We start from the raw sequence: 25,642 nt of genomic DNA on the forward strand, positions 1-25,642 counted from the left end.
TCAACCCAGAATTGTATACCTTGTGAAAATATCCTTCAGTAAATAAGAGGAAATCAAGACAGTTTCAGATGAAGGTAAACTAAGAAAAGTTGTCAGCAGATCTACCCTAAAAGAGTGGCTAAAGGAAATTTTCAAACAGAAAGAAAACATTAAAAGAGGGAACTCTGGAACAACAGGAAGAAAGAATTGAGTAACCAAAAATATAAGTAAATACAATAAGTTTTCATTCTCCTCTTGAGTTTTCTCAATTATGCTTGATGGTTCAAGAAAAAAACTATAACACTGTATAAGGTGGTTCTAAATGTATGCAGAGGAAATATTTTTAAAAATTATATTATAAATGGGGAAGAGGGAAGGGATGTAAGCTTTCTGTTCTTCACTCAAACTGCTAAAATGATGACACTGGTAGGCTATGATACCATGTTTATACAATGCATATTTAGAGAAATCACTAAAAAAGCTATACAAAGAGACATGGTCAAAAATGCTACAGCTAACTCAAAATGGAATTATAAAAAATATTTTAGTAACTCACAGGAAGGCAGAAAAAAGAAAACAAACAAACAAAAAAGAAAATGGAAGCCTTAACCCCCTAATATATAAATAATTAAATTAAATGTCAATGTTCTAAATACAGCAATTAAAAGAGACTGGCAGAGTGGATTAAAAACCATGACCCAACTATATTCTGTCTACCAGAAACTCACTTCAAATATAATGATATAGGTAGAATGAAAGAAAAAGAATGGAGAAAATATAACATGCAGGCATTAATCAAAGGAAAGCAGGAGTACCTATATTAATATTAGATAATGTAGAATCAGAGCAAAGATAGTTACCAGAGACAGAGAGGGATACTATATAACGATAAAAGAGTCAATCTACCAAGAAGGTGTAGCAATCCTAAATGCATACATATCAAAGAACAGAGCTGCAAAATACGTGAAGCAAAAACTGATAGAACTGAAAGAAGAAATATAATTCCACAATTATAACTGAAGACTTTAACACTCCCCTTTCAAAAACTGATAGAACAAATAGGCAGAAAATAAGGAAAGATACAGAACTCAACAATACCACCAAACAACAGGATATAACTGACATATAAAGACCACTCCACTTAACAACAACAGAATATACTTCCTTTACAAGTGCTTACAGAACATATAGCAAGACAGACCATATTCTAGGCCTTAATACAAACCTCAACAAATTTAAAAGAACTGAAATCATACAGAGTGTGTTCAACTACAATAAAATCAAATTAGAAACCAATAACAGAAAGATAATGGGAAAATCTCCACACTCTTGGGAACTAAGCACACTAATAAATAATCCATTGATCAAGGAGGAAAACTCAAGGCAAATAAAAAGTACATTGAACTGAACAAAAATGAAAATACAACATATTCACAATTGTGGGACATAGCTAAAGCAATGCTGAGAAGAAAATATATACCATCACGCATACATTATACATACAATTGCATACATTACAAAACAGAAAAAGTCTCAAACCAGTAATCTAAGCTCCTGCCTCATGAATCTAGAAAAAGATCAAAATAAATTCAAAGCCTGCAGATGGAAAGAAATAGTAAAAATTAGAACAGAAATCAAAGAAGTTGAAAAGAGAAAAATAGACAAAAATCAATGAAACGAAGAGCTTTCTCTTGACAAAGATCAATAAAACTGATAAGCCTCTAGCAATACTGACAAAAAAAAAAAAGAAGACGCGAATTACCAATATTAGGAATGAAACAGTGAAACAGGAGATATTACTACAGACTCTGCAGACATCAATAGGATAATAAAGGAACACTACGGACAACTCTACACACGTAAATTTGACAAGTTAGATGAAATGGGTCAAACTCCTCTTAAAACACAGATCACCACAACTCACCCAATATAAAATAGATAATTTGAATAGCCTTATAACTATAAAGGAAATTGAATTTGTACTTTAAAAACTCCCAAAAAAGAAATTTCCAGGCCCAGATAGTTTCTACCAAATTTTTAAAGAAGAATTAGCACCACTTCTACACAATCTCTTCCAGAAAACAGAAGAAGAGGGAAAACTTTCCAATTCATTTTATGAAGCTAGTGTCCTGAAACCAAAACTAGACAGACAGTACCAAAAAACAAAACAAAACAAAACAAAAAAAAAACAGACCAATCTGTCTCATGAATACAGATGCAAAAATCCTTAATGAGACATTAGTAAATAGAACTCAAGAATGTATAATAAAAAGAATTATACACCATGACCAAGTGGGACTTATTCCAGGGATGCATGGCTGATTCAGAATTCAAAAATCAATGTAATTCATCATATTAATGGGCTAAAGAAGAAAATCACATGATCATATCAAATGACACAAAAAACATTTGACAAAATTCAACACACATTAATGATTTTTAAAAAGCCCTCTCAGAAATAGAGGGAATTTCTTCAACTTGATAAAGAGTATCTACAAAAGTCCTACAGCTAACATTATACGTACTGGCAAAAGACTGAATGCTTCCTTCTAGGAATGAAAACAAGGCAAAGATGTCTGCTCTCATTCTAATTCAGCATAGCACTGGTAGCCTGTGCCATAAATAACTAAAAGGAAGAAATAAAATTGGCCCTACCTGTGGATGACATGATTGTCTATGTAGAAAATCTCAAGGACTCTACACAAAAACTCTTAGAATGAATAAACAAATTCAGTAAGGTCACAGGATACAAGATAAACATACAAGAATCAATTTTATTTCTATCTACTAGCAACAAATGCATGGGCACCAAATTTTAAAAAGTACAATAACATCATTATCTTTCTCTCTAAAAAAGAAATTCATGTACAAGACTTGTATATTGAAAACTACAAAATGTTGATGAAAGAAATCCAAAAGATCTAAATAAATGGACAAATACAATGTGTTCGTGAACTGTAAGACTCAACATAGAAAAGATATCAATTCTCCCCAAATTGATATAGAGGTTGATCAAAATTGTAGCAAGATTCTTTTGTAGCTATAGACAAGATTATTCTAAAATTTATATGGAAAGGCAAATTAAAAAAAAAAAACAACAAAAAACTAGAATAACAAAAGCTATTTTGAAAAAAACACAGTGAGAATAGTCAGTCTACCCAATTTTAAGACTTATTCAGCTACAGTAATCAAGACTGGTACTGGCAGGAGGATAGACACATAAATCAATGGAACAGAACAGAAGAGAAAACCCAGAAATAGACCACAAATATGCCCAACTGATTTTTGAAGGTGTTAAGAGCAATTCAGCGGAAGAAAGATAGCCTTCTGAACAAATATTGCTAGAGCAATTGGACATTCATACCCCCAAAATGAACCTTGACCTTATACAAAAAGTAACTCAAAATGGATCACAGACTTAAATGTAAAACTCTTACAAGAAAAACATACAACGCCTTTGGGATCTAGGGATAGGCAAAGCATTCTTAGACTTAACATCAAGAGCATGACCCACAAAAGGAAAAATTGATAAGCTGAACTTTATCAAAATTAAAAACTTTTGCTCTGTGTAAGACCCTGTTGAAAAGATAAGCTGCAAACTAGAAGGAAATATTTGCAAATATTATCCAGTGATTTGTATCCAAAATATACAAAGAACTCTTAAAACTCAACAATAAGAAAATAACCCAATTTAAAAATGGGCAAAAGGTTTGAACAGACATCCCACCAAAGAAGATAAATGGATGGCAAGCTACTCAAATTCATATGTCATCAGGGAATTGCAAATTAAAACAATGAAATACCATTCAATGCCTATTACAGTGGCTACAAAAAGAACAAGAAAAAAACCTGACATACCAAATACTGGAGAGGAAGTAGAGCAACATGAACTGTCATTCATTACTGGTGGGAATGCCAAATGGTACAACCACTTTGGAAGACATTTTGACAGTTTCTTACAAAGCTGAACAGAGTTATACCATATTATCCAGCAATCACACTCCTAGAAATTTACTCAATTGGAGTGAAAACTCATACCCATACAAAAAGCTGCATATAGATGTTTATAGCAGCTTTATTCATAATTGCCCCAAATTGAAAACAACCATGATGTTCTTCAATAGGTGAATGGATAAACAAACTGCCATGCATTCATACAATGGAATATTATTCAGTGATAAAAAGAAATGAAATATCAAACCACAAAAAGTCCTGGAGGATCTTAAATGCATATTGCTAAGTTAAAGCAGACAGTATGAAAAGGCTATATACTGTATGATTCCAAATACATGACATTTTAAAGGCAAAACTATAGAGAGAGTAAAAAGATCAGAGGTTGCTAAGGTTTTGGAAGGAGGGAGGGGAAGAATGAACAGGTGGAGTATGGGACTTTTTAGAATGGTGAAACTATTCTGTATGAAACCATTATGATGGATAACTCAATTACGCATTTTTCAAAACCCACAGAACTGCACAACACAAAGACAGAACCTTAATATAAACTATGAACACAGTTAAAAATAATGTATTAATATTGGTTCATTAATTTTAACAAATGTGGCACACTAATGCAAGGTATTAATACAGGAAACTTTGTATGGGGATGGGCACATAGGGGTGGGATAAGTAGGTATATGGAATTTTATGTACCATCTGTTCAATTACTCTGTAAGTCTAAAACTACTAAAAAAAGGTCTTAATTATTTTTTTAAAAAAGAAAGACAAGCCGAAAACTGCAAGAAAATATTTGCAAATATTATCTGACAGAGGACCAATGTCTAAAATATGTAACAAGCTATCAAAACTCAATAATTAAAAAAAGACAGGTGGACTCGGGCAAGATGGAGGCATAGAGAGGCGTGGAAGCTAAGTAGTCCCCCTGGAACAACTACAAAAAACCAGAAACAATTAGTAAATAATCCAGAATAACTGCAGGGGGACAAACGAGACCATCCATTCATCATACACCAACCTGAATTGGGAGGAACGCCTGAGAACACAGCATAAAATCTGTAAGTAAAACCTGCGGAACCAGGTCGGGAGACCCCCTCCCCCATAGCCCGAGCTGCGGAGCCGTGTGGTGCCACAGAGAAGCTCTCTCCCAGCAAGCGAATACAGCTCAGCTGAGCTCCAACTGGGGTTTTAAGTAGCGAGTGTGAACTGCTCACTACAGGTACGCAGCCCCAAAAAACAGACAGAGGCTTTGGGTGACTACTGACCTGGGAGAGCCGGAGGGTTGCCTTGGACTGGGTCTGAAGGGGACTATCTGTTTCTTTTTTGGCTCAGTGAAGAAAGCCCCAGTCTTTCAGTTTCCAGGGCTGTGACTCTGGGAAGGGTGGAGACACCACAAGCAGAGAGCGAGACCATTGAAATGCTAATGACCTCCACCTGAGGGGTCTCTCTTCTCTAGGGGGAAAGGGGTGGGGCCCTTTCCATTCAGAACCAGACCCCAGAGCCTGTGGGAACACGGCCATACCTCCTCACACCAGTCAACAATTATAGGCTAACAGGGGTCACCTGCTGGGCAGAAAAGCACAGTGACCTGAGGCATCAAAGGGTGGAGCAATTTTCTAAGACACACCTGCAGGGAAACCAGATACTGAATATTTCTTCCCTCTGGGACCTGAGCCTGCTCTGGTCTAGGAAAACCTGATTTGGATAACCAAGGAAACCATGCCTAGACAACAGAAAATTACAATCTACACTAAGAAAAACAAAGTTATGGCCCAGTCAAAGGAACAAACGTACACTTCATCTGAGATACAGGAATTTAAACAACTAATGCTAAATCAATTCAAAAAGTTTAGAGAAGATATTGCAAAAGAGATAGAGGCTGTAAAGGAAGCACTGGACATGTATACGGCAGAAATCAAAAGTTCAAAAAACCTACTAGTAGAATCTATGGAAATGAAAGGCACAACACAAGAGATGAAAGACACAATGGAAACATACAACAGCAGATCTCAAGAGGCAGAAGAAAACACCCAGGAACTGGAGAACAAAACACCTGAAAGCCTACACGCAAAGGAGCAGATGGAGAAAAGAATGAAAAAATCTGAGCAACGTCTCCGGGAACTCAAGGATGAAACAAAGTACAATAATGTACGTATCATTGGTGTCCCAGAAGGAGAAGAGAAGGGAAAGGGGGCAGAAGCAATAATAGAGGAAATAATCAATGAAAATTTCCCATCTCTTATGAAAGACATAAAATTACAGATCCAAGAAGCGCAGTGTACTCCAAACAGAAGAGATATGAATAGGCCTACACCAAGACACTTAATAATCAGATTATCAAATGTCAAAGACAAAGAGAGAATCCTGAAAGCAGCAAGAGAAAAGCAATCCATTACATACAAAGGAAGCTTCATAAGACTATGTGCGGATCTCTCAGCAGAAACCATGGAGGCAAGAAGGAAGTGGTGTGATATATTTAAGATACTGAAAGAGAAAAACCACCAACCAAGAATCCTGTATCCAGCAAAGCTGTCCTTCAAATATGAGGGAGAACTCAAAATATTTTCTGACAAACAGACAATGAGAGACTTTGTGAACAAGACACCTGCCCTACAGGAAATACTAAAGGGAGCACTACAGGGTGATAGAAGACAGGAGTGTGTGGTTTGGAACACAATTTTTGGAGATGGTAGCACAACAATGTAAGTACACTGAACAAAGGTAACTATGAATACGGTTGAGAGAGAAAGATGGGGAGCATGTGAGACACCACAAGAAAGGAGGAAAGATAACGACTGGGACTGTGTAACTTGGTGAAATCTAGAGTATTCAACAATTGAGATAAAATGTACAAATATGTTCTTTTACGAGGGAGAACAAGCAATGTCAACCTTGCAAGGTGTTAAAAATGGGGAGGCATTGGGGGAGGGATGCAGTCAGCATAAACTAGAGACTGTAACTAATAGAATCATCGTATTATGCTTCCTTTAATGTAACAAAGGTGATATACCAAGGTGAATGCAGATAAGAGGGGGGGATAGGGGAGGCATGTTAGACACTTGACATTGGTGGTATTGTCTGATTCTTTATTCTACTTTGATTTAAGGTTATTTTTCCTTTTGCTGCTTCCTAGCTGTCATTTTTTTTTTTGTTGTTTCCTCTTTCTTTTGCCTCTCTACCTTCTTTGACTCTCCCTCCTGCCTTGTGGAAGAAATGCAGATGCTCTTGCTTAGTATGAGCAGAATGTTCAATTAGGATGAACTTAAATGTTTGGAAATGAACAGGGGTGTTGGTAGCAAGATGTGAGAATAACTAACAGCGCTGAATGGTGTGTGAATGAGGTGGAAAGGGGAAGCTCAGAGTCATATATGTCATCAGAAGGAAAGTTGGAGGTCAAAAGATGGAAATGTATAAAACTGAATCCTATGGTGGGCAATGTCCATGATCAACTGTACAAATACTAGAAATCACTTCATGAACCAGAACAAATGTATGACAATACAATTAGAAGTTAATAATAGAGGGGCATATAGGGAAGAACTATATACCTATTACAAACTATATACTACAGTTAGTAGTATTTCAACATTTTTTCATAAACAGTAACAAACGTACTATATCAATACTAGGAGTCAACAATTGAGGAGGGTTGGTTAGGGATAGGGGAGGTTTAGAGTTTCCTTTTCTTTTTTTCTTTTTTCATCTTTCACTTTATTTCTTGTCTGGAGTAATGAAAAGTTTCTAAAAATTGAACAAAAATTAAGTGTGGTGATGGATGCATAGCTGTATGAGGGTACCCAGGGGCAAGTTATTGTACACTTTGGACCTTTGGATAATTGTATGGTATCTGAACAATCTCAATAAAAATGAAAAAAAAAAAAAATTTACATGAAAAAAAAAAAGACAATCGAATAAGAAAATGGGCAAAAGACATGAATAGACATTGCACTGAAGAGATATACAGATGGCAAACAAGCATATGAAAAAGATGTTCAACAAAATAAAAACCATAATGAGATATCACTTCATACCTATCTGAATGGCTAAAATATAAACATGGTGACTATACCAAATGCTGGCAAAGATGTGGCGAAATGGATTACTCATGAATTGCTGATGTGAATGTAAAATGGTACAGCCACCCTGGAAAACAGTTTGGCAATTACTTTAAAAGCTAAACATGCAATTATCATAACTACCCAGCAATTGCACTCCTGGGCATTGTTCCTAGAGAAATGAAAATTCATGTTCACATAAAAAACTGCATATGAATATTTATAGAAGCTTCATTAATAATGCCCCCAAATTGGAAACGACCCAGATGTCCTTCAGTGGGCGAATGGTTAAACAAACTGGTACACCTACGCCATGGTATACTACTCAGCAATAGAAAGGAATAAACCATTAATACACAGTATTGATTCATTCTCTGATTGAATCTCCAGAGAATTTTGCTGAGTGAAAAAAGTCAATCTCAAAAGGTTACATAACTATATGATTTCAGTTATATAACACCTTGAAATGACAAGATTATAGAAATAGAGAAAAGATTTGTGATTGTCAGGGGTTAAGGAGAGGGTGAGGACAGGAGAAATGAAGGCTGAATGTGTAAAAGGGCAACATAAGGGATCCATGTGGTGAAGGAGATGTTCTGTATTTTGACTGTATAATGTCAATATCCTGGTTGTCACACTGTAGTATACTTTTGCAAGATGTTACCATTGGGAGGAAATTGTGTAAACACCACATGGAATCTCTCTCTGTATTATTTCTTAACACTGCATGTGACCCTACAATTACCTCAAAATAAACCTTTAACGAAAAAAAAATTTTGGTTGTTCCTCAAAACCTTCACTGAGTTAACCACTCCCTCTTTGAATTACCTCAGTACCCTATACACACTCTATGTAGAATACTGGTAATACAGTATTATCACATTTTTCATGTTCTATTGTAATTTGTCTGTTTCCCTTACCTCCAAGAGGACATCTTAAAGGCAACATAAATCATGTTCATCTATGTATGATTAGCATCTAGCATAGTCCCTTATACAGTATAGGTATTTTGTAAATGTTGAATAAAATGGATGTGATGAATGCAGTCAAGAAGGTAATTCACTTATTAAATTATATTTATAATCAATTTACTATTTGTGTAGATCCTTTGTGAGGATCCAGGGCCCCGCCCCCTCCCCCATTTTCAGTGCACTCAGCCGCCTACATGATGCGAACAGATGTCAAAGTCAACAACCCCCCCCCCCCCGGGAGTGGGGCAGAAGAATGTATGTTAAAGCATTAAAACGCCCCTCCTCCGATCACTGTTAATACCCAAATCTCATGAGACCCTGCTGAAACTCCATTGTCACACCCTGTGGACCTAAGTCTTTATAAGCTATCCTCTCTGGCATTCCTCTCTTTCTGTGCAGTTCACTTTCCATGGCTGGCTGCAATTGTGAAACTGTCATCTTCTGTAAGTAATCCCAATTGAGCCCATGTCCACTTCCGTGCCTGATGTGTTCTTTAGTCTTAGGGCTAAACTGGGTTGGAACACTTATTTACTGGCTTCTCAATAACAAAATAATCTCTTCAGTGATTGGCAGAATATAGTAATTAGAGTTGAATAAAACATACAGAACACGAAAGTGTAAGGTAGAAATATAATAATAGCAATATATATTCCACATTATAGTTCGTTAACAGACCTAAAAGAATGGAATAAGAATATATATAATATGGAGACAAGCATAGAGAGGGAAAGTGCTTTTCCACCATTTTCCACACAGACTGCCAATATTCTACACCAGTATAACATATCAGATCTATAAAAGCCATCTGAACCAGTTCTTAATCTCAGAGGTAAAGAGTCCAAAACCATAATACCTTTTTATGGAAACTTTCACTTGACTTTTTCTTTCAAATTGGGTATTTTTAGAAGTTGAATAAAACCTATATTATCTCACACTTTGCCATAAGGATTCAGAGTTCTGAAACACCTATTCAAATATTTAATCTAGGAACCAACTCATCAATTGCAGCACCAATCCACTTTAAGATTTAAATGAAAAAAAAAAAAAGTTTAAATAGTCTTTAAAGACTTCAGGCAAAATAAAAATTGAGGAGGGAATCTTTCTGTTGGTGGGATACCCTGGGTTTCCCTTTCCTGATGTTTCTGTGTTGGTACTTCCATTAGAGTAATACTTCTGGTCTGTCTCTGCCCTTTCTCATTTCTTCCTAAGAAACTTTACGTGTATTCTCTTAGAATCTCTTTAAGAAGTAGGTATTATTATTATCAGGTAACATGCCCAGGTTGCATGTAATTCCAAAGCCTCTTACTTTTATCCAATATTTTTCAGTTGCCACTCTACCATTCATTGCTTTACTGCCAAAGATCTTGGCAAATAGTACAGTAGGAGGAAGCAGTCTTCAAACCCAGTTTTACTTGTCTCCATATCTGCTTATACACCCCATTTTTTACATTCTACTAATATTTAAATCATCTTTTAGCAGAAGCACTATGAGGAGCTTCTTAAAAACGCAAACTTTTAGATCATCATCCTAATCCTATAGAATCAGAGTGGGAGTGGCCCAGAACTATGCATTTTTAAATGAGCAGACAAGTTGATTCATTTACACCTCAAAGTTTGAGGATCATAGCATTAGGTCAGGATGCCTTGTTGGAAACATTTTAGAAAAAGTAATGGATTCAGTGTGAAAATTCTGGTTTTGCCATTGCCGTGTGACTTTGGCAAGTAATTTAACCTTTCTGATTTATTATGTAAAAAATGAGAATAACATCTATTCTACTTTTTTCCAGGGTTGCTATCAGGCTCAAAATCAAATAATGTGTCATATGTACTATATATTGCCAAACACCTCTACTAAAATAATAGAATATAAAGAGTTGAAGGCACCTTAGAAATTCTAGGCCAACCCTTTTAATTTATTTTTCAAAATGAAAATAACTTTTCTCTTGTTTATAAAAGAATTACACGCTCACCTTAAAAAATTCACAAAGGGACAAAAACAGAACAATGGACAACCATATTATCTATAAATTTTGATAACATTCATTTATTTTCTTTATTATTACTTATTTCATTTTCTTGTATAATAATAATGGTCAGCATTTCCAGAAGAATGTTAAATAACTTTTGATTGCAGACATCCTTATGTTAGTCTAGATTTTAATGAGATTGTTTCCCCTCTAATCATGATTCTAGCTGTTGGTCTGAGATACAGATACATAGACATATCTATATATCATATTTGCTACCTTTAAGAAGTATTCTTATATTCTTTTTAATAGTATTTGCTATATTTAAGAAGTATCCTTATATTCTTTTCTAAAATTAGTATGTGTCATCTTGGCATCTACTGAGATAATCACATGGCTTTTCTCCTTTAGTCTAGTGGTATGGTAAAACCCAATTTTTAAGGTTTTAAAATGTCTTTGCATTCCTAAAGTATCTTAGTCATGGCATATTAATTTTTTAACAAACTGCTGGATTGTAGCTCCTAACATATTAAAAATTTTATATGTATATTCATAAGTAAGATTGGGCTGTAGTTTTTACTGAGTGCTATCTTTTTCAGAATTATGCTGATTTTGTAAAAAGAAATAAGATGCTTCCCCCCTTCTTTAAGTTTCGAAACAGTTTAAATGGTACACACTGTCTTTTCCTTGAAGGTTTGATAGGTTTCAGAGTTTTAAGGACAACTTTTCCTATTCCTTCCATGGTTGTTAGCCTATTATTCAGGTTTTCTATGTCTTCTGGCATTTATTTTGTTAACTTATAATTTCTTAAAAATAAATTACCCATTTTATCCAGATATTTACTTATAATTATTTTAAATTCCTCCACATCTTTAAAACCCTTCTATTATTCAGCATATGAGTTTTTGACACTTTCAGGGCACAGATCATGGAAAGGCTATCAACAACCAATTACCACCAGTTATAGAGTGTTTTCACTGTCTTCTTTAACCCTAACAATAAACTTATGAAGTAAAATTTTTTTTCTTAATTTTACCAATGAGAGACTGTGCTGGTTTGGATGTATTATGTCCCCCAAAACCCCATGTTCTTTGATGCAATCTTGTGGGGGTAGACGTATTAGTGTTGATTAGGTTGGAATCTTTTGATTGTTTCCATGGAGATGTGACTCAATCAAGTCACAATCAACTGTGGGTGAAACATTTGAGTAAATTATTTCCATGAAGATATGGACCCCGCCCATTCTAGATGGGTCTTGATTTAATCACTGGAGGCCTATATAAGAGCTCAGACAGAAGGAGCTTGCTGCTGCAGCTTAGAGAGACATTTTGAAGAGGGCTGTTGAAAGCTGACATTGACATTTTGGAAAATGAAATTCTGAAATGCAACCTGGGAGCAAGCAGACACAGGTCACATGCCTTCCTAGCTAAAAGAGGTTTTCCAGATGCCAATGGCCTTTCTCCAGTGAAGGTACCCTATTGTTGATGCCTTACCTTGGACACTTTAAGACTGTTAACTTTGTAACCAAATAAACCCCCTTTATAAAAGCCAATCCATTTCTAGTGTTTCACAGAAAAGCAGCATTAGCAAACTGGAACAGAGACCTTTAATGCAAAGAAGTTAAGTCACTTTCCCGGTGACACAATTAGTAAGTGGTTAAATTAACCCAGATCTGCTTAACTCCAAAGCTAATGTTTTCTTTTTCAACACAAAATAGCACCTTTTATTAAGATGGTGCTTTTAAAATTCTTACTTGCAGAGAGATGTATCTGGCTTTCTAGATGAAGACATCCCACTTTCTCCTATAGAAAGCTTAATGAAAAAATTTTAGAATTAACATTAAATATCAAAATTTTTTCAGTTCTTGAGGAAGGAAATAGACTTAGTCGTGTCCACTGGTTAAAAGGAAAAGGAAGACTATAACAAAAGTTAGGATTTAGGGGATGATTATCATTACTGAAACATTATATATTCATTTTTACTTTAGGGTATATTAGAATAAACAGAGGGAAATACCTGAAATCTCTGAACTGTAATCCAGCTGCCTTGATCTCTGATAATGACTGCCTATCTATATAGCCTTTATCTCGTGATTGTAAAAACCTGGTGACTGACCCTCACTTGTACCCCCTTATCCTGTTTTTCAACTTTAGAGTCTTACAATCACTAAAGACAGCCCCTGATGTTTATTAATGAAAGGCTTTGAGTCAGCCCAGAACTAACCCACACCAATTTCAAAACTATCTTTCCAGACAAAGCTGGATCAACCAAAATTGGACTGCCTGACATGTGCAGTACCTTAAATTTTAAACTTTAGGTAACCTATATCTCACTACATACTAAAAATCATGCCCATCATCATATTAAGGCCACTATGTTCTTACATTCTATGATTAAGGATGTAATCAGTCTGCACATGCTCACTAATTAGATCATCTCTAACTCTGTCATCTTGAGCCATTGTGCTTGTTATCCTAAAAGCTGCCCATCTTTTGATACTATAAAATTATCAGAGTTTCTGGAGTTCAGGGAGACAGATTTTTTGGCCGATAAGCTGACTGATCTCCAGCTTCGCACCTAGCAATCAACCCTTCCTCTTTTTTAAACCCAGCATCTCAGGAATTGGTCATTTGAGCGCATTGGGCAGAGAACCAACTGCTTTTAATTGGTATCAAGACTAGGTAAACGATCCTAAACTTTCAGCTCACTGTTCTTCAGTGGTTCTGTCTTTTCTACACCAACTGTGAAACACGTTGTGCATTAAACTTTGTTTGGTAGCTCTTCCTTTCTGGTAATGATAAAATAGTTGCAAACAGTATTATGCTCTAGGGTACTGTTCAGAGACAACTAAAAAGTATTTACAGAGAGCCCTGAGAACCCCACATAAGAGGAAACAAAGAAATCAAATGCAACACACCGATTTAATATTTAAATAGTAGGTAGATCTTTGACTTTTTTAATATGTATGTGAAGAAAATAATTGCTTTAGGTATAAGAAAATTTCTTCATTCTCAAGATTTCCATGAAAACCACATCTTACCCCTCATTCAACATATCAGTGAAACTAAGTATTAGCTCAATGGCTTTCTTCTCATATTTTGTTTCACGTGTTCTAAGAAGCATGCTGGTAACATTCCTTGCTTATTAACAATATATATTAAGAAAATAGTCAGCCAGCTTAAAAAGTACCCTAATTATCCCTGATATTTCTTAAAAAGTGAATTTTGAGGCCCTAAAAAAGAATATAACTCTAAGAAAATTAATCATGTCAACCATTCTCCCATCACTTGGAAGAATACTTACTATGTTATATGTTAGTTTCTGTTTCTCTTTAATTCAGGAATGACTTCCAATTTTCTGGTAGAAAGAATGTATTTTCATATTGGGGCTGACTTCATATTGCTCTTACTAGAACAAGAGTGTGCAATTTCCTGGTAGTGCCTCTGGTTATCCATGAACATGGCCATTAGAGCCAGAGGATCAGAGAGCAGGTCTATCCCCATCAAATTACAGTTTGAATTATTCTCCACAATAGAACTTTGTGCTTTCCCAAACATGAATTTATTTGGCATTTCTATGGATATCACACTACCATGCCTGATCTTTCTGTTTCTGCTTACCTTGAGTTTAACATTTTACCATAGGACTAGCTCATGGCATCTTATAAATGTAGAAGGCTAGAAGGCAGTAAGGTAGAGTGAAAATAATTATGAGGCCTGAGTGTGAATTTTAGCTTTGTCACCTACTTACTATTTGATTTTGGAGTTACATTGTTTGTACTCAGATTTATATCTTAGGTTCCCCACTTCCTAACTGTATAACTTTGTGCAAGTAATTTAACTTCTCTGAACTCAAATGCCTCACATGTAAAATGGGGATCAAATGCTTGCTTCATAGGGTTTCTGTGAGGATCAAATGAGTTTAATACATCTTAAATTCTTAAAATAGTGCCTGGTGCATAAAAGTATTCAATAAATAGTTTTTAATAATATCATTATTCTTCATCTATAAGGTACTTTGCATTACCTTTTACAAGGCACAATTTAATATTCCAGTCACTATACAGTTATTATAATTTAACTATTCTCCTATTGCTGGCATTTATTAGATTATTTCCAGTTTTTACTATATAATGCTGCAAACATATTCATTTTTACCCATTTCTCTTATTACTTTCTCAGAAAAAAGTTATGGAAAGGGAATTACTAGGTTAAAAGGTGAATGATATTAAGACTCTTGATAGTACTGCCGAATCAATTACCATTATACATTTATCAACAGAATGAGTGTTCATCTCTCCATATCCTTGTCAGCATAAGCTTAAATATTACTTAACTGGCATTTCTTTTGCTATTGGTGAAGCTGAAAAATGTTCATGTCTAATATCACGTTTATTTCTTCTGCAAAATTATCTGTATCTTTGCCAATTTTTTAAAAATCAGAGTTTTAATTGTCTTTTCTTATTGTCATAGATTATAAATTACAATGAAAAAATATTCACTTCCTTTCCCCTGAACCCTGCTTTCATGAGAGGAGTAGACTACTTTGCCCCATTGATGCTGAGCTTAGTGACTTGCTTTGCTTCATGCTGGGCAGACTAGACTTCCTCTGGCTTGGCTAGGACTACTAGCTAATGGAAAGTTTGCAGAAACGAAGCAAGCACAGGTTTAAACTGTGTTTGTGCAATAGTAATTGTTTTTGCCAGTGTCATGGGAAGAGATTACCCTGGGTAACTACTGCCCTCTCAGCCTGGGCTCCAAAATGAACAGATCTGAATCCAACCTGCGGTGAGGAGCCAAGCCCAGCTACAACACCAGCCTGAAGCAGTGCCACCCAGCTAAGTCCAGTTCGGTTCAGTCAATCTCGGCTGACCTGCAGACTAATAAGCAAGAATAAATTATTGTTTTAAGCTTCTGAGTTTTGGGGTGATTTATTATGTAGCAATAACTGATCAGTACACTTATTGTATTAGGGTGTAAAATTCTAAAGGAAAGAGATTCACTTATACTCTATTACTTACGCTACCCAGAGAGTGCCATATACTCAGCAGGAACTCAAGGCCTCATAGTACACTCTGCTGTTCATTTTTTCTCTTTCTTTTCCTTTTGCTGAAAACACCTAGACAATAACTTTCCTTGGTTTTCACTAGTATCATCAAGCAAAACTATATATAAATGATAATATAAATTAAAATGAAAAATTAAATTGTATTTTCAAACAATTGTCTTTAAATTTCTAATAACACAAACTGTTCCATAAGTTGAATTCATAAATCATTTTCAATGTTGCTTATTATAAACATCATAGATCCTTTCCCAACTTCAAGCAATAAAATAGTACTGACTGTATTTAAGATTTTGTGCATGAAATGTTTCAAAAGCAACACAACTTGTGTGCAGAGAAATGATACCAAACTACATCTGTCAGTTCTAAAGGCAATGAAGAAATCAAAGGGCACTAGAGAAAAGACAACCAAAATGGCATCAGGGTGTGAGCCTATGTGTTATCTTTTAAAGCTTTTTTTTTAAGCAATGAAGAATATATTCTCAAGCAAAGAAGATAAATGGGATTGTTAATGTAATAATTATAAAACTATTTAAAATTACCACATTGCCAAGTAGATAGAAGCCACTCAAGAAAGATGTGTTGAATTAAAGTTAAATTAATAATCTGAAGCAAACAATATTATATTCGGTCTTATAACACCAGCAGGACTTAAACCAATGTTGTCAAATGATGAATACTAAAATAATAAATTTATTTTCTACATTATTTTAAGAGAGAGAAATTACACCAAAATACATTAAGTTTTCAAAAGGGTTAAGGATTTCAGCTATTTTAAATAGTAAGCCAAGAATGAAAGCATTTATCCAAATTAGTTTTTAAAAAATTTCCCTGGAGAATTAAAAAACAATTTGCATTTCTACTATAGAACAACATTAAAATTTGAAAATCCTGGCATAACAGCCTATTATTCAAGGTAGAAAGAGGGTAACAAACCGGCCATATCCCAGAGAGGAAGCACTTAAGGACTATGTGTGCTCAATTTAAAACAATGAAACGACTATTTGTATTGAAGGCATTGAACTACTGCTGAGGAATCTTCATTAGCGCGCATGGTACCCTTTAGGGAATATTAAACAAGAAGGCTCTAGGAAGGGATCTGGGCACTGAAAAACAGCCAAACAAACAAACAAAGATAAATGAACTCTGCTTTTAAGTGAGCAGAGAATCTCTTTTTTCCAAGTATTTTTGAAAGACTCCTGGCAAATGCTAGCAAAAAAGTCTAATGTAAATAGGAAGTATTTTTAAAAGAAAAATTTCCCCTCTATATTTAGAAAACAGCAAGAAGCTAAATCCACAAAGAATTTAAGAATATTTTCGAAGAAATGTAAGAAATTACAAACAAAAAAAATAGAAAATCTAAGGAAGTACACTCCCTCATCAATGGGTGAGAAATAACAACATAACGGCTTTTTCTATTATTGTACCTCCCACAGGCTTTTCCTGGCCTAAGCCAAGAAACCTCAAGGATACACAAAAAACCATTTCAAACACTCTCCTGCCTACTCCAATCCCATTTCCAACAAAAAACCTGTAGGAGTTAGATTCAAATTTAGCCTTGTAATGAAATGTGAATTCTTAAAATATGAAGATTGGCTGCCAGCTAAATTCTTTGGTTGCTAAAATCAATGGTGGAAAATAAAATATACTAAAATGTTTATAATGTGTTTCCTTCTTAATACAACAGGTGAGGGAGGGCCAGCTGCAATATATCATACTTAATTCTCTAAAATGGGCTGCCTAAATCACCTCTTTCACCTTCTGAAAATTGATTCTAGGTACAGAGTTAACTATTACACTTCCATTCTCAGAAATCATGCAGCATAATAGGAGACATAACCGTTGAAATAACCTTGAAAATGTCCCTAATAATGCTGTTACTATGGTAACTGCTGCAGGCAGATCCCTGAGTCTCAATAAGGTCACCTCACCATCCTTTTACTCTCCCTCACTCCATAAAATGTGTCCTTTGCAACAGTTTGCATAACATTTAATAGAAAACTATCTATTTGATTAACCACACTGAATCTATTCTTTATAAAAGCTCAATGACTATTTCTAAAATCCATGTTTTCTGATGCCTTTTCTCTTGGACTACTGCCCAAGAAAACAACAGAAATCAAACTCCACTTTTGATCATCATGCAATATCAAATTTTCAAGCATTGGTCCCTCTGAGTTGTCTTTCCCATTTTTACCCCTCTGTTTAAGGTTTCTTGGTAACAATTTTTAGTCATAAATATTCCACATGTAGCAACTTTATAAAAGGTTTTTGACTCTTAGGAATATGATTAAGATATATAACCAATGATCCCTCTAAACATGCTTTAAAAAAAAAAGACTGGCAACATAAATTGTGTTCAATGAGTAAATTGTTGTGCTACTTGGGCAAAAAGCCAAACAAATTCCTAATTGATATTTGCCCAAAACAACACCTACCCTACCTCCACCCAAGGCAATCATAACAGTATCTCTTAAAAAGACTTGCCTTAAAGGAAGACATACATATATCAGGCTCTAGGCATCAGAGGGAATTTTTATTTTCATTTATTTAGCATTTTAGAGTTTATAGGTGATTTCATGTGCATTATTTTATTTATTTCTTACAACAAACCTGTGAAGTAAAAAGAATAGGTACTATTATCTCCACTTTAAAGAGGTGGCTGTCTCTGAAGGAAAAAGCCCTAGGCTGAAGATGAACAGACTGGGAAAACAGTTATCACTTCTACCACTCAGAAACTGGACAAGATACATAATGGCATAACTGGAATGATCCTTACTTAATACAGATAATAAGGTATAGCTTACATACTACCTCTGGGAAGTCTTCTCTAAACCTCCCACCCCAAGGCCTACAGGCTGGGTTAAGAATTTGTGCTGTGGCTGTTCTGTTACACTGCTTAGTCCATAGCACATCTCTTTAAACGCTAAGTTTTTCTCCTGTTTATCCCCCACCCCCCTCCTCCTCCACCACGAGATTATAAACTTTTGAGTGCAGGATTTGTGTTTTGTTTGTTGCCGTTATCTCTAGTGCCTAGCACAGGTCTGGTACACAGAATATTCTCGATAAATACTCAATAAAACCACCTACCTAACTTAGAATTAAGAAGTGAGGTGTTTACAAAGAAATGTATATAAACATGTCAATATGAAGTTAAAACTTGTTCTGATTTGGCTGATTGGTTTTCTAATTAGGGTATAGGGCAGATATTCTTCTCCATAAATTAGATGACAGAATCTGCAGCTCCAAGAGTTTGTTAAAAGTACATTTAAAGAACGTGATAAGATAAAAGCAATTCATTAAAAAATACCATACTGGCAAACATATACTGAGATTAACAAGAAGTCTCTAAAATTAATAACCATATGATAAGTCCTACTCAGGCATTTTTGCTATACTGCCCAGAAAGAATGACTCTACTGACTGGTTAACAAATCCTTGATCATTCAGGTTATTTCTAATTCGTTTTCAACAAAGAAAACTTGGTAGATCACTAAAAATAATTATTGATGAAAGACCACGATGCATTTTTTGGGGTGCATACTTGAAAGTTATTAAAAAAATTGGGCAACACTGCAAAAACCAAACTTCTTCCATCCTCATCTCAGAATTTACTTACATAAGAACTAAAAAAGGAAATAACAATAAATAATATAAATTTATCCCATTAAGAAATTATGTGTGATAATTATTTATTAAAATTTATAACTTTGTAATGTTGTTTTGATCAATTATAGAAAATTATCAGGATAATGATAATGATTAAAATCCAGAAAGGAAAGCAAATTAATTTCTAAGCACTTTATAGTGACATGAAATAAACAATAATTCAATTTAATTTACATATATATGTAGCAGACAAAAGTCATTAAAATAAAGATATATTACATAAAAATAAAATTCAGTGTGAAAGGGATGTAAAATTTGTGGCTACTGTGGAATTTCTTCATTTAAAAGAAAATATATCACATGGTGGTTATAAAACTGTTTTTTATATTTATATTACCTCAATACAGTTAACAGAAAGATTTAGCAGTTTCGTTTTGAAATGTGAATATTTAAAATACCCTGGAAATTACACCCTTTGTAATTAAACTTAAGATGAAAAATTTCACGTCAACTTAAAAATGTGCAAGAGGTAATATAGTTTAAAAAAAGGGTTACATGAGCAAAAAATGTCTAAAGACCACAATACTATTCAAATCATTGTTTCTCTAGCTTTGATGTGTTTGTTGATATGAGAAATTCAGATATTCAGCCTCTTACTGAATGGTATCACTTTATTTAATGATATAATAAGTCTTAAAATATTCATCCAAAACAAACAGTAAAAAAGCAGTATTCATTTTTACTCAGGATGGGAGAAAAGTAAAGCGTTCTTAATAATTCAGTAAAAGGAGTCATAGACATCCCTATGTATCAAAACAGTTGCCTGATTAATAAATTCTCCAGTAACAACCTTCTGAATCATGATGCACGCTTGGACTAAATGACAGCATTCCTTAGCAAGAGTTAAAAATATAAAAGCTCTGGGGATGTTTGCTTCACTGAGGGACTTAGTTAGATTACAGCATTTAACAAAAGTGTCTACAGGGTGGTAAAATCATTGGCCACATTTATCAATACTATTCCAACAGTTGGATCTACTGCAAAAAGTAGAAGTATGTTATAACATGTTCTGCTGGAACAAATTTCAAGGCATATTAAAACAATGCCCTATACATCTTTCATGACCATCAAACATAGTTTAGATAAGCAGCAGTTTTCTAGCACTAGCTAAGGCTCCTAAAATACAGCCTCTCTCAAAAACAAAAAACAAAACAAACAAAAAAATCACTGAAAAAAATGTCACCAAAGTATTTAAAAATAGCTTTAATAATTTCTATTAGTAACATTTCTTTTCCACTAACAGAAGAGAAAGTATAGCCTCTAAGGTGTAGGTTGATGTTAATTTAAATAGACAAAGAAGGAATACATTTTAGTAAAAGGAAGTGAGATCTGTGATTGACAGTTTCTCAGAAAAAGGTTAATAATTCAAACAGAGTGACTGCATGTGGCTCAGAACCTAAAAGCTTTTTTCTCCTCCTGACAGAAGAGCAGCCTCAAGTTATAACGGGTTGCCATGGAAATAAGAAACTAGAGGGATCAGAGAACTAGATTTGCAGTTAAATGGGCTGGAAACAACCCTTGCACTTGATGAAGGAAAGCGATTAAAAATATACATGATTGCCAGAGGGGATCTTTTTCACCTATTATTTCCCAACCTCATTAATGAACAAGGAAGTCTAAAAAAACAAACGAAACCCATAGATAGAGCCCATTAAACACAATTCAGGATTTCAAACATTGTCACAAATCCTTTCCATTCTGGGTGACTCTGCTTCTTTTCAAATGGTAATTGTTATTGGAATGAGTCTAAAACTGTGTTCAAGAACAAACTGGTAGTAGATCACAGGTTACCAGAGGCATGGGTGTGTGTGTGCGGGCAATGGGAGTTAATGCTTATCGGTATGGAGTTTCTGTTTGCAGTGATGGCAAAGTTTTCGTAGTAAATGGTGGTAATGGTAGCACACATTGTGAATGTAATTAATACCACTAAACTGTATACTTGAAAGTGGTTAAAATGGGAAGTTTTATGTTGAATATGTTACCACAGTAAAAAACAAACAGACACAACATAACAAACTGGTATAACTAAAGGAACCACAACTACAATGGTTAAAAAAACAAAAACAAAACCAAAACAACACATGACAAATGAAAAAGTAACCAGGGTAAGAAACAGATTCATAGAATACCTTTGTGAGTGTTGTGAAGAGCTGCAAACGTCACCACGAAGAAAGTTGTGGAGTATTTGCCAGCATTAACTAAATGAGGAAATGCCCTTTTTGTGTCTCGGTATCGGCGCAGGCACTGGATGAAGCGAAGCCAAGCAGGAATGCACTGAACAATGGCCCTCACACCGTATGAATATTTGTGGCAAATTTCTGGCTCTGTGAAGATTTCAAAGAAGACAAAGTTACAATGATAAAAATAACTTGTACACATCACTTAGCCATCTAGTGTAACCACTAGCAAGTCCATAAAAACGGGGAGTCTTGGTTTCAGAATCACTTTCTTCTTTCCAACTATTATATTCTCAATCTTTTTAGTGGTAGATAAGTCCGGGAGAGAATGCAAAATATATAGCTGGTACTATTTGCCTTCATATTTCTATCTGTCTTGGAGTATGTGATAACACTACAGGAAAAGTCTCTAACTAACTAAAGGAAAAAAAACCTGGCTGGCCCTGTAATTTGAAACACCTGAAAACCTACAAAGTTCACTGGTGGCTCTAGTCAATTTCATGAACTCCAAGCCATTACAATATAATAAATCCACCAGAGGTTGTTCATACTATTGCACTTTTCTTTTTTTTAAAATCAAAGAATGCCTTAGAATTCGAGGAATTCTGTGATCAACCTACACAGAATTGTGCTCCTCTGGCAATCAATTAAAATGTGTCGGCACTGGCTTCATCAACCTTTGTTAATCTATCTAAATTACGTCTTTATCATTTGAGGCAAAATTCCTTAATAACTGGCATGAGCTAAGCATAGGAAAAAGAGCCAGAAGAAAAACAAGGTCCCAAATAAGAATTAAAAAACAATCTATAATGACTTTCTCAGAGCCCTTGCTCTAAGGCTAAATAATCAACATTTTTTATTATTGAACTCTATACAACATTACAAAACAATACTGTGATGGCAAATTGTTGGCACTAAAGCATTTGTGCCAACAATGCTTTAGTGCCAACTAAAGTGCCAACCACCAATGTACCAGAACTTTTTTTTTCCTTTACTTTGAGTCTTAGGATTCTTTATGTGTAAGATGTAAATCTCTTGGCAAATGGATGGCTAAAATTATAACATATAATTTAAGAGCCAAATTATATCAGATAAAGAGATTGCTAAAAGAATGCCAAATACATTTAATTAAGTTTGTAATATTATTAGATGAGTTTTCACCATGAATTAATTTTCTCAGTCATCATTCCCAATATTTTTTGGTTTATGTTGACAGTTCAGTAGTATGGATGCACATTCTTAACCTACCTTCTGAATTATCTGGCAAAAGGCCCCCACTTTCATCCCATTTGAGCTCAAAACTGTAGAAGCAGATCATATATTCCAGGTCCATCAATATTACTGACAGGCTGTTCAGTTGATCGGCAAGCCAGAAATCAGCAAAGCCTACCTTATGGAAGGGGGCTGTAAATACTCGAAACTGGGAGAAAGAAAAAAATCAGAAAACACAAAAACAAGAAAAGTCCTATTAAATTTCTCTAATTCACATCTGACCATGCAGCATGACTGGTTTAGCTGATAAAATAGAGACCAATGAACCAATCACAAACAAAGGACGTGGTAACAGGGGCTAGGTTGAGAATTAGTAGTGAGTGTAATGAGTTGAATGGATAACTAAGAAAGGAAACAAAGAAAAAAAAAAAAAAAGAAAGGAGCAGCTACAGTTAGAAAATAGAAAGCAGAGAAAGAGGAAGAGTGTAAGCTTAAAGCATAGGGAGGGACAGAAGACAGAAGCACTGAGAGGAAGTCTAGGGTGAATTCTGCAGGAGATCCAAGGGTTATGATATAATTTCTGTAACTTTCTCCCACCTTAGCTGCCTAAATACAAAGCTCTTCTTTGCCTACAAAGGATAGGTAGGGAAAGGTTGTACACATTCTGAAGGCATCTCTTGTCCTCTAATCAAAGTCACTTGTGTTTCACTGATGCTATAGTGATGACTGTGTCTATCTTGATATTGGGCCACAAAAATCAGCCCTCACTCTGTTATGAAAACAATGATATAATATCTTAAATTTATTGAGCACTAGCCCATGCTGTATATTTTTCTAAGTGCTTATATATGCATTAGCTCACCTAAACCTTATAACAATTCTTGGAGCTAGGTACTATTTATATCTCCATTTTACAGAGGACCTACAACAAACTCATCTTGACCCTTTCTATGGAAGCCTGTTTACCACTGTAAGGGGAAATCCCTGCATTGCAGAAAAGGGAAGGATTAGCAGTCACCAGACTCAATTGTGCAGACTGCATGGACAGGCCTTCTGTGAAATGAAAAACGGGATAAAGGCATCTTTAATCCCCATCCTGTCAGACCCCTCCTCATTACAGTAGAAAATGGACTCCTGAAATAAGGAATTCTGACTAAGCAATAGTTCTGAGAAAATGCCTCTAAATCCTTAGCTTCCCTGCCATCCAGTCATACTCATTTAGTAGAATATTCAGCCTGGGTGTCTAATGGCTCTCTTTTCCCTCAAATTCTGCCATTTTTTCCCCTTACTCTAAATATTTCCCTTTACTATTTCAGGGACATGAATGGCTATATTATGAATCAATCCTGGGTGTCAAATACATATGACAGATACTGCTTGGAGCTTTGGATGCTAGACCAGGTATCTGTGGGGCACAATGCAGGCTTCTGAGATATTATTTTGGGGAGCTGATATATTTTGAATTTATGGCTCGATCTCTTTTTCATTAAGTACAATAAGCCAGAGAGACAAATCAATAGATGGGATTTTTTTCATATTCATTTTTACATTCATTTATAGAGTAAGGCTATAACATTTGCAATCATAAGCTTCCAGACACACCAAACTCTTTTTTTTGGGGGGGTGAGGGGGTGGGTTGGGGATGCTAGTCATCTATGCACAAAGGGATTCCGGTACCAGTTTATGTAATGTTTTAAGAAACTCTAGGGTGTAGAATGGACTTAAAGGATTCAAAGATACAGAGACAAGTGGTAAATTTAGGATTTAACATCAAAAGATCAGTTAGTCTAATTCAATCTCTGGTCATGGACTGTTATGAATTTGTAGCCTAAGGCACATATCTTCTTTTCAACTGACATGGGACAGATGGCCATAACTCTCATAAGTTGCCAAACCCAGCCGCAAAACCTGGCTAATACAGAAAACCTCTATAAGAACAGAAGAGAAGAATGAATTAAATAAGAAACAAAGGGATGGAGGGATGGGATTGGAAAAGGAAGGGAGAGGCATAAAAATTAAAAAAAAAATTGGAAGGAAGGGAAAATTTACAGAAAAGAGAAGAAAAAAGGAAGGAGGGAGACATAAATGTTGGTGTAATACTATTAATGAAGAAAAAAATATAATTATAGTTCTTTATGTATTCAACAAAGTATTTAAGTATTTACTATATGTCAGATATTGTGGAGCTACAGTGTCTAGAAGGGGAAATGATCCATGAGTGATAGCATTATTGAAAGCTAGAGACTATTCTGGATACCTGATATTTTACCCACATACACAAAAAGCCACTAATAAGTTATTACAAACTTTCATCTTCCTAAACATCATCTTCTAAGTTAATGCGGATAAACAATTAAGAAGATGAAGCCTTGGTTTCTATATTTGAGACTTATGAATAATAACATTTTTTCTGAGTTTAATTTTTATATTTCCCTAGTTTTGATCAAAGTTACACATCTTCTATCAAGTAACTAACAGGTTTAACTGATAAATGTATTTTTATATACAGTAAAACTATAATTTTAAGTATACTATTTTCAGTGAGATCTGTAAGTCATTCTAGAGAATTATCAAGCCCATGGGGGTGGTGGGAA

General features: G+C 34.9%; 1 protein-coding gene across 1 annotated transcript in view; it reads right to left on the reverse strand.

Annotated features, from left to right (window-relative positions):
* The window catches only part of XPR1 (xenotropic and polytropic retrovirus receptor 1), a 340,971-nt gene that overhangs the window by 38,180 nt on the left and 277,149 nt on the right, over positions 1-25,642 (reverse strand). The window contains 2 exon segments of the mRNA XM_037825237.1: positions 21,789-21,983; positions 23,085-23,256. Coding sequence (XP_037681165.1) covers positions 21,789-21,983; positions 23,085-23,256 — 367 coding nt within the window.

Source organism: Choloepus didactylus, chromosome 2 (assembly GCF_015220235.1).
Source record: "Choloepus didactylus isolate mChoDid1 chromosome 2, mChoDid1.pri, whole genome shotgun sequence".
In the NCBI taxonomy this organism is placed as follows: Eukaryota; Metazoa; Chordata; class Mammalia; order Pilosa; family Megalonychidae; genus Choloepus; species Choloepus didactylus.